The 13,646-nt window shown below is 36.5% G+C and overlaps 2 protein-coding genes and 1 long non-coding RNA gene across 3 annotated transcripts; 2 read left to right on the forward strand and 1 right to left on the reverse strand.

Moving 5' to 3' along the window:
• The first annotated feature begins 724 nt into the window (after nt 1-724).
• On the forward strand, nt 725-5,032 carry LOC114145408 (C-type lectin domain family 4 member M-like). The gene is made up of 7 exons (XM_028018962.1): nt 725-820; nt 1,053-1,185; nt 1,825-1,923; nt 2,031-2,825; nt 3,027-3,169; nt 3,807-3,913; nt 4,006-5,032. The coding sequence occupies exons 2-7, from the start codon at nt 1,080-1,082 to the stop codon at nt 4,142-4,144; spliced, it is 1,389 nt and encodes a 462-aa protein (XP_027874763.1). The 5' UTR covers nt 725-820; nt 1,053-1,079; the 3' UTR covers nt 4,145-5,032.
• Nucleotides 4,535-8,542, reverse strand: LOC114145409 (uncharacterized). The gene is made up of 2 exons (XR_003595679.1): nt 8,401-8,542; nt 4,535-8,094 (listed from the first exon to the last, which is right to left on the reverse strand). It is a non-coding gene; the product is annotated as an uncharacterized LOC114145409 (long non-coding RNA).
• A 313-nt stretch (nt 8,543-8,855) lies between these two features.
• LOC114145184 (up-regulator of cell proliferation-like) lies at nt 8,856-11,962 on the forward strand. Its single transcript, XM_028018643.1, has 4 exons — nt 8,856-8,868; nt 10,274-10,376; nt 10,987-11,412; nt 11,590-11,962. Exons 1-4 carry the CDS (start codon nt 8,856-8,858, stop codon nt 11,960-11,962), a joined length of 915 nt encoding a protein of 304 aa, XP_027874444.1.
• The last annotated feature ends 1,684 nt before the right edge of the window (nt 11,963-13,646 follow it).

A 13,646-nucleotide genomic window follows, 5' to 3' on the forward strand; every position in this document is an offset into this window, starting at 1 on the left:
GCTAGCCTATCACCAAAGCTAATAAAGCCTAAAGTAGCATTTCAAAATGTTTTGTATCAGCACAAATGTCCCAAAAGCTTATGTCAATGTCTAAAGTAAACAATTCAAAATAAATATTTTTAAAACTAAGCTATATGGATGATCAAGGGTTCCTAAAACACTTGAAAACTGAATGGATGTAAAAGCACTTTAGACCAATCTGAGGGTTGAATAACCTAAATAATAAATGAAAAAGAAGAAATATCTTTGTTGAGCTCATTTGTCTATGTATTCAGTAATTTCAGTAAAAGGCTTTTTTAAATTGAAAATGTTCATTTTGTTGATATATGGTATTCAGCTTAAAATGCTGACCTTGTAGTTTTATTCAGAGCAGTTGTTGGTAAGGGCTACCTCATTTCAGTTGAATTTTTCCAAACTCCTGCAAACATTTCACTGACAAAGAAATGTTTGAACAGGATAGAATATGTGGGAGAAAGAAACTATTTACTTTTAGTAAATATCCAGGCTTTGGAAAACGGTGCACCACATTGTTTATCCTGTTGTGGTTTCAACCATAAGTTGTTTCCTAACTACTGGAAAATAAAAACACAGGATTTTATTACCTAGGGTAATATTTGCTTATGAACATCCTTAAAAATTGAAAGTAAAAAATATCAATTGCTCCAGCATCATTAATAAAGGAAGTATATATTTCTCCTCCTCCCACTTATTCATAAGTCTTGCAGAAGTGGTCACAACGGAAGCAAGGCATATAAGATTCGATGGTTTCTACAAAAAATTGATTTGTCCGCTGTCCTTGGTTGCTTCTCATCCAACAGAGGTAAGTTTTTACACATGTATGAAATCATGAATTCTTAAGAAATGTTTCAATGATCATCACAAACACTTTAAATTTACTTTTATAAACTTTGCTCTCATGCTTAAGATAAAATCCACAACAATGTGAGATTTTTAGTTGAAATTATATAAATTTGTGTTGCTTTTTTTGGTCACACTGATGAAAGTTTAGCTTCTGTTTCAGAATCTAACAATGTCACATTATAATTGTTAAGGTTTTACTTCATCAATAGCGCAGAAAGATGAGTGTGGAGTACCAACTCTCAAAGATAGATGATACGGACATGACCAGAAGTGAAATTGCCTACAAAAATTTTTCCTCTGATGGGAAAAATTTTCTCATTTCAGGTACTGACACAACCCTAACTTTTACTCAAGCTTTTTCTCATTAACACATATCTGGTATATCTAACATAACCATCGTTATCTTACCAAATAATGACAGATTCTCTTTACTGCTCATATATCGATATTCTTATTAATATTCTAATAACTTCCAAAATTGTTTTTAGAAGCAGATAGAGGAGTAGTAAAAACTTTAATGCAAATTTGTAAAAATAGCTTTTGGAATATTTGTGGATTTGTATGCAGCTAAAGCTCTGAATTGTCCCTGTGTTGTAAAAATTTATTTTGTAAAGCCAAACATCAACCAAGCTACAGATTGTTTTGACCAAACATGAAACGAAAAGTACAACGCTTTTTTTTCTTCATTTGTTTTCTCCAGCTTGCATCCATTCCTTTTGCAAAAAGAAACTGAAAGTTGCCATCTTGCATCTATTTCAACAGGCAACTCTAAATAATAACACATCAACAATCGTAGCCCCCTTTGGATTTGAATTCACTCGAATGTGAATTACTTTAATTGATTTTGTATTTGTATTTTAAAGGCTATTATCCTAAAAGCTTTCACAATTCAACTTTCACAACTTCCTCAAATGACTTCATGAATTTTAAGTTTATGCTTCTGCTTTCCCTGCTGTCAATCAGTTTATTCCCTGAGAAGCAAGAGCTTTAAGGTTGCTACAATTGGCCTTGGACTGCTCTGCGTTGTGCTGGTGGCATGGCTAATCGGTCAGAGTGTTCACAGTGAGTTATCCTTTTTATAAATTTGCCCAAATATTCACACTGTGTGACCTAAAAAATTTAAATGACTGATTTGTGTGTTTTTGTTTCTTTTTTAAACTTCTGTGTAGATCAAAAGGTAAAACAAGACCATCAGGACACATTAAAAGCCCTCAATGAAAACAAAGAGCAGCTTCAAGCAAACCTGAAGACAGTGCAAAGTGCAAAAAGAGAGCTAGAAGCCAATTTGAAGGAGCAACAGGGAAATAGCAATTACTTATCCAGACAAATAGACATACTGCGTTCCAATAACAGAGAACTAACAAATGAGAGAAATGATCTTAAGAATAAGCAAAGAGAGGCAGACGCCAACAAAATTGCTTTAAACAATGAGTTGGGACAGCTGAGAGACAGTACAGCCCGGCTGCAGAAAGAAAGAGATTCATTGAGCACTGCCCAAACCAACTTAAATACACAATATAATGCAGTTGTCAAAAGAACCAAAGAACTACAGGCTAATTATGACACTGCTACTAAGGACAGGAACAATTTACAGAACAAATTTAACAATGTGAGCAGATCTAGAGATCAGCTCCAGTTAAGATACAATGACATGATCAATAAGATGGAGGAGCTACATGACAAATACAACTTCTCCTTAAGTGAGAAAGGCAAGCTGTCGAGCATCCACCTAAACCTTACAGCTGAAATCAAAGTACTGGAAGACTTGAACAATATGCTGAGAAAGGCAGAAAGTACCTTGCAGAGCTCATATGGATCAGTGCAAAGGGAGAAAAGTGAACTTCAGAGCAGCCTGAAGAATGTAACCGCTGAGCGAGATCTTCTGAAAGCAAACGTTGATAACCTGACTGCTGAGCAAGAGGAGCTGCTGGGGAGAATCGACAAACTGAATGCAACTCTTCAAGGTAACACTGAGGAAATACTCAGAAAAGTCTTTACTGAAGCCTTTAACACTTTTTTTTTCCTTTTTAAAAAGAATGTCTGCATAGATATTTGATATCAGAGTATTTCGATAACACTTTCTTCTGAAAAGCTAGGAGTTTTTTATTTTTTATTTTAGTTTGGCTAGCTAAGGAATGTGTTCAACTTTGTTGTTTGTAACACAGAGAAACATTGCCCTGCTGGCTGGAGGAAGTTCCAGTACAGCTGCTACTTCCCCTCTACCACCAAAAAAACCTGGACGCTAAGCAGAGAGGACTGCCACAGCAAGGGAGCAGACCTGGCCATCGTGACCAGTAAAGATGAAATGGTGTGTTCATCTAATATATACCATGAAAGTGTCAATAAAGTCAAAAGTCTTTTTAAAATATCTAAACAAATCTAATCAATACTGTGGAGTTGCACAAAAAAAAAATAAAAAATACAAATAGTGAATTGGAAATCGGTAATATCAGAGAACCCTTTAAAAGTTTAGCCATGTATAGCATACTTAATCTCAGTTATTATGGTTGTAAAAATTTTGGTGCAAATCTCAGTGGTTTCAAATGTCCATATGTATCTTGAAATTCAATGGTGTGTAAAGACAAACCATTTTAAGCAATGACCCATACCATCTTGCACTTCAGAAATCCATTTCAAGTCCAAAAGTGACATGCTCAATTTTTACTACCAAACTGTGACCTTTTCATCCTTAATCCCTATGCATTGTATTTTAAGAGGTTGCTTCAGAGGTAACATACGACGTTCATAGACTAGACCCAACATAAGGTTTTAAAATGCACTTTAATTTTTATGTTAAAATCCATATGAACATGTGGCGAGATGATTGATATCATCTTAACGGCAACCAACTCTAAGTAAATCTGAAATTTCTTTTAAAAAACGCTTATTCCCAGCATAATAAGCAAGATAGTATTTTATCAACTGTCTTGTTTTTGCCTTCCTAGAACTTCATCAACAGCTTGTACAATGACAAAGAGGTGTGGATCGGTCTGACTGACGGAGGAGTGGAAGGGCAGTGGAAATGGGTTGATGGAACACCACTGACTTTAACGTAAGGAGCTTTGAAACATTTTCTATCCAAAATTTTAAATCCACATAACAGTTTTTATTTCATTTGTGCTTTTGGGCCACTGCATTATTTAGGTTTTGGGCTCAAGGGCAGCCAAACAGCCATCAAGGGAGGAACCAGGACTGTGTGGAGGTCTGGCTCCGTACCAAAGGGGATGGTGACTGGAATGATGAGAATTGTAGCGTTGAACAACACTGGATCTGTGAGAAGTAGCTTTCCTTTGCAGCTTTGCTTCCAAAAGACATTCAATCACTTTATCATGTATGTGAACATATTGTGATCAGATAAGACCAAAATCAGCAATTTTGATCTACATTCAAAATGGTATATGTGAGGAAAAACTAAAAATGCTGTGAGCACAGCGTCCCCACAGTGAGACACGGTGGTGGCATTATCATGCTGTGGGGAGGTTTTTCTACAGCAATTACAGTAAAACTTGTAAACTCAATAGCGTTCACAGAATGCAATTATTTACATTTTTTGGTCTTGAAAAAGTTTTCTTTCTTTTCATTCAGTATTTTCTGCAGTGTAATTCGCATATTTGGACTTGCGCTGCTATTTCATTTGTAAAATGGAGCTTGCTGGTGATCTGTTTTTTTTTTCTTATTGTTGAACTGATCATTATTCCGACTCCATCTGAAAAAGATTTATATAACACAGTTGTATCCATTTGTTCTGAAGTGTGCTTAAAAGATTTCATGCTTTGGACCAAATTTTGAATGAAAATATATAAAAAAATGTACGTTTTTTTTCTAGCTGGTAATTCTGCGTGAGAGTTTAGTAACACTTAGATTCCAGTCTTTTTTGTACTAACGTCTTGTCGGAATCCAGATTAGAGGTTGTACATTTTTTAATACCAAACCAATTTATGCTACTGATAACTTGATTCTGTGAATAAAAAAAATCATTTTCTTGAGAGTATACTTGTAACTATTATGTGGTTGTACGTTGTATTATTTAGCTTATTATTGATCATAGTTAAGTTGCATTCTTGATCCAAAGTCTCGTTCTCTCCAATCCGTTCTTGCAGATTTTCTCTTTTGAAATGTGTGATCAAGTCATTGTAAACCTAAATGTATCTTATTAAATGAGAATAATGAACACAGTGTAAGATAGGTCTGCCTGCCATCTATCTCCTCTATGTTTTCAGTACTTTTCAAAATATTTCTTTGTTATGCCTTTTCACATGACACAAAAAAACGACAACCAAAAATAATATGAACGTCATGCAAACAAAGGCCAGAATACAGCAAAATAAAAGGTGGATAATTGAATTGAGCATAGCGGATGAACATTTTGAGTGAAATTCCTCCCGAGTATTACAGAAAGTGTATCACCATTAGAGAGAAAATGCCTCGATTGCACTTATCTCAGTTTTTCCATTTTAATAACTTAAATAAATAAGCATTAGTTTTTTTTTTGTGTTTTTTAAGTCTCCACACTTCCATTCTTCTAATATAAACAGATTTACACTTTTAGTTTCTGGGAAAACTTACCATCTATATCAAATTAGAAGGTTGACATAATTTAATTATCCTTGATGTATTTAATATATTTGTCTATAATTTTTGAATTTGGGGGCTGAATTGTTGGTGTCAGTCAATGAATTATTTTAGTACAAGCATCAACTGATACTAATCTGATACTTCATTGATGTTAATAATGAAAACAGCGCAAGTTCACAGAGGACATTTAATCAGTACTGCATCCTTTTCTAGTAACGCTGAAGTCTCTCCTTATTTTTCCTTTTCTTGACATTTACAAATATTTTGTCCCAACCACAATATATGCAAGACAGGGTTAATGCTCCAACACAGGTTAACTCAGTTAAAAAGAACAAATATAACTATGTCTTCTTTGCTGAAAACCTTTCGAAAATTCCCAACTGTGTACACCTGGCAGGATCACTGCTTGATGTTATGATACAGCGAATTTTTACACTCTGATCTGACATTTTCAGATCAGAGAAACCAGAAGATGACTATTCTCTCTATGAGACAGAGTCAGACTGTTTAGTTTACATCTGTGTTTAATGTACAACACATTGTAAAAGCAATGTGCTCTGATCTGTGTATTTTGACGTTCAGATTTCTAGAACAAAGCCCTCCATCTTCTGTATATCCTGTCTTAAAGACGCCATATGATGTTACCCACAGGTATGATTCATTAAATACAGTATTTAAAGAGTAGTGGGCTATTTAAATGCTATGTTCTCAATCTTATTGTGTGAGGTAATTTTTTTAAAAAATCTTTAGTAGATTGTTGTATATTTTTAAAAAAAAAAAAATTCAGTCATTTTAAATATGATCAACAGATTAGCTAAATGTTTCAGTAGCCAGTTGAAAAATACTTTTTTAAGAGCATTTCACACAAGAAAACAACCTAAGAACACTCTCAAAGTTGGTTAGGATTGACTTTAATGTGCTTACATATTCTAATAGATGGAGGTAAAACAAGTTGCATAATAAAATAAACAATTGACATAAATTACGTAAATATCCATTAACTGTGCCTTGTATGATTTAGTTACAAAATTAAACAAATACTGACTGATACATGTTTTTCTTCTTTTCTCTCTTAGACGGTACTATCCAAAAATATCTGAGTCCATATCTTCATCTGACACCTGTGATTATTCATCGTCTAAATCTAGGGATTCCCAAAGCAGCAGTGACACAGTTTTAAATGATCGGTATCATCTAACCCAAATGTAGAAGTTGCTGTCATTCAAACACTTTTTCTCCAGGCTCCATCAAGGATCCTGACATCATGTCACAATGATAATAACCCACCTCAACCTCAACAAAGAAGTTTTCCTTATGTTTAAATCCATCCACATTCTATCAACCTGCCAACAAGGGAGCCCACTGAGTTCTTAATACGCCATTAAAGACCTTGATCTGACTCTGCAAAATAAAATTAGCATTTCTGATTAGTTTATGAGTAGAAAAGGTCTTCATTTGTGGGATGATTCCACTTTACAAATATAATTCAACTGTTCTTTATTTTGTAATTACCTGCTTTTCTTTACTCCTCTCAGCCATGGGGAGTTGATGTGTGACATTTGCAACCACAATGCAGCTGTGAAGATATGCCAGACCTGCAACGACTTCTTCTGTGAGCCCCATGCCCGTCAACATGGCACACAGTTGCAAAAACACATTATCAAAGACATCGGGAGTGACATCCAAGACAGAAGCTGTCTTCATCAGAAGTCTAAAGATTTTTACTGCATAACTGATCACATGCACATTTGCAACATTTGTGTGGAAGGAAATCACAAAAGACACGACATCATTTCACAGAAGACTCAGGTAACCATGATATACTAACTTGGAAAACATTGTTTTGCTGGATCTTCACTAATAATGCTCTTTTCTAACAGGTGGATGTTGGTGAGGACCTTGGGCAGCACCAAGGTCACCACTTGTTTACCAGTTTTTGATTCTTCTTTTTTTTTTTGTGAATGTTGTCCTGATGTCAAATATCTGGTTTGGACAAAACGTGTGCGTAAATAAGTCCAAAACAAAAGTAAGAGTTACTCTAAAGTTAACAAATAGCAGAGACAGAAATTATGATTGTGTAACCACTACTTAATTTAATTAGCAATAAATTCAGTAGGAAAGTTACTTTTGTTCTAGGGTCACAGAGGAGGATGATAAGCATACAAGTTTTAACAACTCAAGTTTATTTTTCTTTCCCCACAAACAAAATAATAATCCAGGTAACACTAATTACCTTAATAAAATTAAGGTATAAAACTTAAATTGTCCACCCTTATATAAAAATATCAAATTAATATATAGAAAATTGAGGGTAGTTTTTTTTAAACAGTAGCTTTAAAGCTTATTTCAACAAAATAAATTACATATTCCAGTTAGTCCTTCAACATAACAGTTCGGTCAGTCAGTTCAGTCAATGTGCACTTAAGTTGTCCGTTATGAAAATGTTCATGAACAAATAGTTTGTGGAATAAAAAAAAGATTTGGGGCCCAAATGTTCAATAAGCTTATCTGTTGTACACGCAAAAACATCCAGCAGCACCAGGCCCTCCGTCTTTCCAGGCTTCAGTCCGAGTCACAAAGATGGCGGCGGGACCCTCCTGCTTCTGGAACCACTGGCTCGTTCAGGTATCGGTCGTCCAAAAAAAAAAAAAACCCAACCTGCATGCAGAGCGTTAACCGATCAGGCAGGTTTACGGAAATCATAGAAATCTTTCAACTACTTCTCAGTGAAAATCAAATTAGCGTTTAAAACAAACCAAAAACGCTCAGTAATAAAGAAATGACTTAATAAACATCACTTCATCATAAACAGTCTCATTTCACAGAGCTATGCTGCTTACAGAGCGACACTTTATACTCGGGTTGTTTTTTTTTTCCAGTTCGAAAAAAACTGAGCAACGTTTAGCTCCAGCTAGGTAGCCATTCTGCGTAAGTAAGCAGCTGAAAATAAAACAACAGACTCACCGGAGAACTCTCAGAACAGAATGTACATTATCCAGTTCAAAATAAACAGATTTCTTTTATATCACAGCAGCACTTATGCAAGTAACTTCTCTACTTCTGCTGAAATGTGCTTAGTCTGCATAGTCTGCCATTTCTTCTTCTCTCTTCTTCTCGTACCGACACAGGAGAAATGTGGGTCTAGTGCCCTCTACAGGACATTCTAAGAACTAACAAACACATTAAACATACAGACAGATCAGCATAGTTTATGGGGGTTACAGTTCAAATTTGCTTTGATTCTTCTGACTAATAGGGTAAAAAGATTTTAAAGGTCCTTAATGTTATATTGCTTCTAGCTGTTTTATTGCTTATTCATTTTTATGATGTTATAATCCTTCAGTTACATAACTGTCACTGACCTTTCTCCAGACCTGTGAAACACCTAGTATAGTGGGAAATTATGTAACACTGTAATAATGATACTGGAAGGTGATTTAAATTAGATAAAGTGTGTTGTCGGTGACTGCCATTTTCGTGGAAAAAAACCATGCAAAGATCTGTTCAATTACTGCTGCAAAATACCTTAATTTGTCTACTTTAAGAGTTACCACTGAAACAGTGTTCTGTAGGCACATGCAGAGAGTTTTTAGAGTCGGTTCTTTCCTGCAATATTTGCTGTCTCGTATCACACCAAATCTTGTTTTATAACCTCAGGATGTCCTGTGATTTGTGGCAAATTCTAACTTGGTCTGCTTTTTTTTGTTGGCCAGTGGTGCCCCCTCCTGGTGAGCTCGAGTTCATGACAGTGAAACCAAACTGTGTTGCGTTAACTTGGGGATTCCCCAGGAACTACGAGGAACTAAGAAGTTCGGAGTTAAGTGGAGCTCTTTAACAGAGGTAGAAGTTTTGTTTAGTTATCAAAGACCTGAATAAAGTGGAGATAAACAACATTCATCTTGGAGAGCAGTATTTCTTCAGTGTGGCCACAGAAGATGAAGGTGGCAATTTAAGTAAATTGGTGACAGCATGTGTGTCTACAGGTAAAAGTCATGAAGCAAAAGCATGTTTTATTGGGTTCATTATTAAATCCAATAATTTAATGGTTTAACAAACCCTTTTTCATTGTCTTCCTTCTCGCAGCCGTGCCACCTCCTCGAGATTTGACAAAAGATTGTTTAGAATCCACGATTCTGTCTTTAACTTGGAGCAAAGGAGAAAACATGGAAGGAATCCCACATCAATTCCTGATTACCGTCACAAGTCCAGATAAAGAACCTTATGTAATATACACAAAAGATTGCCACAAGACATTATCAGACACAGAGTACAATATATCAGTCTCAACATTGCTGAATGACAAGACGAGTGATCCAGTTTTTATCTCTGTGCACACAGGTGATTTCATTGTTTTATCTTTAACCTCTACAGTTAGAAGCAATCTTGCTGAAGTATAGTATCTTGAAAAAGTATTCACATCCCTGAAACAATTTCCTACGTTTAAACAAATTTCAATGTGCAAGTCAAGGCAGCTAAATGTTGTAGAAATGCTTTTCAATATTGGATAGAAATATCTCCCAAGTCATTTTACCTTTCAATAAATGTGATGAATGTGTTGCTTTTGTCTTGTTTGACAGGGCTTGGCCTCAGGGAAGTATTGACAAAGATTGGACTTGAAGACGAGTATGACACCAAGCTAAAAATTAGCCACATCCTCCAAATTATTCAGTGTGACACATCAGAGATCAACATCGAAACAACAGAATCCCTTACTGAAGCCTTTCTAAGGAGACTTTTAATGTGTGACAAAAACGTTAGAAGTGTGAAATGTGTATCTAGTGATCTGGAGATGGACAAGAATTCAACAGTTGAAAAACTGGATTGTTTCTCTGCTCAGACAAGTTCCTTCAGCAGAATATGGTTGGTAAAATGGTACAATGCCAGTTTGCAGTCCCGCTCCTGCTGCCAAACATTGAAACAAGAGAGCTAACCATGATGCTGTGATATATGCGTGAAATTGTCCAAAATTTCACACCCTGGCAGCAAGCATTCAGAGGAACAGGCAGTGAGGAAAGACTTGTGTTCTCTGAAATGCCTCTTGCATCATTTGCCAGGCTGGGAAAGCACTTCCTACCCAAGACTCAGATGTTAAACAAACTGCTAAGTAACACAGAGCAGTACCATGACATATTTTACCATTCTGCTTTGGAGTGTGGAGATGTGCCACGAAGAATTTCAGAGGGGATTGTCGAATTCAGCTGGTATCTTTCTTGTGGCAACAGTTCTGTAGATAAGTTCAGTGAACCAATGGCTGTTGCCAACCTCAGAGGGGGCATCAGGTCCTTTGATAAACAGTTTACATTCCTCTTGCAGTCGTCTGCAGTTGTTTATATCCTCTGCGAAGAATCAGAGTTTGAAAACTTTAAATATCTGCAAGGAAAACATGTACAAGCAAAAGTGATTTTGATCAGCAGCAGAAGAGGGAAATCGTTCAGATTAAAAATGTTGACAATTGAGCCAAACTTAAAAAAGGGCAAATTTAAGTGAAACAAAAGCAGCTGAAACAGAGTTAGTCAGGCCCCTCCAGGAATCGGTTTCTCAAATGCTCAGGAAAAAGTCGAAAAAGGTGTCTCTAGAAAATCTGGCTGAAAGAGATCCGTGTTGTGACATCCTCGTCAATGAAGACAGTGATGAATGCCGAAGTGCTCTGAAGAATGCCAGAAAAATGACTGCACGTATTGATAAAATATCTGAGTTCAAAGACGAAGAATTACCAACTCAAGGAAACATCTGGAAAGCAATTTCATGGGTGCAAACAAAGCACTGGAGACTGCGAAAAGTTGGCAAAATAAAAACTGAGGAATACCGTAAGTACCTGGAAAGAGAAGAAAAAGACTTCAACAAGAAGCAGCAAAGGTTTGAGATGACAAAAACAATGTCAAACTTCCTCAACGGGTTGAGTGCTTCTGAAGTTCACTGCTCCTATTTCCTGAAATGGTTGGAAATGGCACTAGAAGATCTGTCCCGGCACCAGCTGTCAGCTCTACTGAATCAATACATAGCACTAGAACAAAAGTCTCCAAAAGAAACAGATAAAATAGCAGATGTTGACCAACAAATTTCTATTTCCTCTTTACAAATAAAACAATTTTTTCGAGTGTGTGGACAGCGATATACATGTATGGCTGGCCTCACAGAGTTCTGCATTCTAAGGAGAAAGATGGAACCGCTCCCCATGTTTGCTGCTCAGATGTTGCTAGATGGTGTCCCTCTTGAGTTTGTTGATGGAGATGCAGCAAACATTCCCTTGAAATGGATCAATGCTGTTCTTTCTGAGCTTCACTTCCTTATACAATCCAACAGTAAGGTCAAAGTCATTTCAGTGATCAGAGTAGAAAATTCAGGAAAGTCAACTCTCCTCAACACCATGTTTGGGACCAGGTTTGCTGTCAACAAAGGAATGTGCACTATGGGAGCTTTCATGCAGATGATCACTGTCAGCAAACATGTAAAGAGCAAGATAGGCTGTGACTGCATCATGGTCATCGACACTGAAGGCCCACAAGATGGTCCAGGACGATCATAGCCACGAACGTGACAAAGAAGTAGCACATCTTGCTTTGGCACTAAGTGACATCACAATAATCAATATTTCCAAGGACGCCTCAGTGGAAAAGACGTTCTTGAGGATGGTACTTAATGCTCTGACAAGGGTAAAAGTTGAGGACAAGAAGCCATTGTGCTATTTTGTTCAAGCTCACATGACAGGAATGCCTGCTTCTAATCAAAAGAAAAGAGATAAGGCATTGCTGGAACAGTTCAATGTGATGATCCAGAGGGATCTTCAGATAAAGGCGACAAAGCTTACAGATGTAGTAAGCTTTGATTCAAGCACCTGGATCTGGCACCTTCCTTTTGTTTGGAGAGGAACTCCAAAATTGGCTTCTTACAGCTCCGACTACAGTAAGACTGCACAGGCTTTAAAACGTTGCCTGCTAACGGACCTAAGCAAATGCCCTGAGAGAGGTGATCTGATGGATTTTGCAAAGAGGATAGAAAGCTACTGGGAATCTCTATGAGGCATGACAAGTCGCTAAGCTTCCGGTATTTTACATCCAGGAATAACTAAAAGTGCTTTACGTCACTCAAAGAGAACAAACCCAAATCTAACCATGAAAATAGAAAAGAACAATAATAACTGGTAATACAGTGAACCTAGAACATTTGAAGAACTTTAGAGGTTACCAGCAGAATCTGTTTGACTGGAATCAGACGAAATGGAAAAAGATGCCTGGGTCAAAAATTTGAAAAGAGAGTTTAGTCCTGAACTGCATCTTTCTTCTGGTTTGTTTGGTTGAAGCCTGCTGTCACACCTGGATGCACACCTGAAGACACTTCCTTCTCATCAGTAGTCTCTAAAAAAGCCTTGGTCATCCAGTGCCTCACCATTTCCCTTGGGAATCTGGAATTTGGTTGACTGTTAAAATCTCTTCTATCAACTGAAAGCAATTCTGTAAAACAATCTTGTTTGGTTGAGCTATTTTATTTCATGGTATTCTGGATGTGATGCTTGATAGGGGTTCTTTCCAGTTTGTAACAAGTCAGGGAGCTTATGCATTGTGTTGTTGTGTATCTTGAGGTAAGAACTGTTTTTATTTTCAGTCACCAGAGGGCATTTATTTGTCCTTGTTTTGGAGTTGTAGACTACAGTTTTAGTGCTTCTTTTACTCTGTGGCTCCTAGTGTTCCATTTTAAGAATTGCAACAAAAACCCTTAAAATGGTTTTAAGAGTTTTAAAATCTTTATTTTGCTGTTTTCATGGTCACCTGTTTATCATATTTTTACTCTTTACTCTCTGGTCTTTTTAACTTTATGGGCAAACATGAATGGAGTTAAGTAGCTTGATTGTTATCATACAGTCAGTCATACACTGGACATGGCAAACATAATTTATTGTCATCCACCCATTTCCAGGTGGTACTGCTTGCTTGTGGAAATGCTATTGATTGTGTCTTCAGTTTCCTGTAAGATGGCAAGCATCACATCCAAGTGATTATTTGGGATGTAATTGTCAAAAATGAGCTTATATGTCTAAAATAACTGGCAGTTTAGCTAAAGTTCATTTTTATTTTTTTTTATGGTTGTTCTCCTGCAGACATCTGAAACTCAAACAACCTTAACAAGACCACTTTTTTTGCATTATACACTCAGATGGAGCTCAGTTTATAGATTTAGCTCTTGCATTTGAAACATTTACTCCAAATGAAGTT

This window comes from Xiphophorus couchianus, chromosome 5, assembly GCF_001444195.1.
Source record: "Xiphophorus couchianus chromosome 5, X_couchianus-1.0, whole genome shotgun sequence".
NCBI lineage: Eukaryota > Metazoa > Chordata > Actinopteri > Cyprinodontiformes > Poeciliidae > Xiphophorus > Xiphophorus couchianus.

Excerpts from the sequence above, each read along its gene's own strand:
- LOC114145184 (XM_028018643.1), top strand. Across the intron at positions 10,377-10,986 it reads AGAGAGCTAACCATGATGCT|GAAAAAGTCGAAAAAGGTGT; the intron begins GTGATATATGCG and ends TCAAATGCTCAG. Across the intron at positions 11,413-11,589 it reads GATCTGTCCCGGCACCAGCT|GAGAAAGATGGAACCGCTCC; the intron begins GTCAGCTCTACT and ends CTGCATTCTAAG.
- LOC114145408 (XM_028018962.1), top strand. The coding sequence starts at position 1,080 with ATGAGTGTGGAGTACCAACTCTCAAAGATAGATGATACGGACATGACC. Across the intron at positions 1,924-2,030 it reads AATCGGTCAGAGTGTTCACA|ATCAAAAGGTAAAACAAGAC; the intron begins GTGAGTTATCCT and ends ACTTCTGTGTAG. Across the intron at positions 3,914-4,005 it reads GGAACACCACTGACTTTAAC|GTTTTGGGCTCAAGGGCAGC; the intron begins GTAAGGAGCTTT and ends TGCATTATTTAG.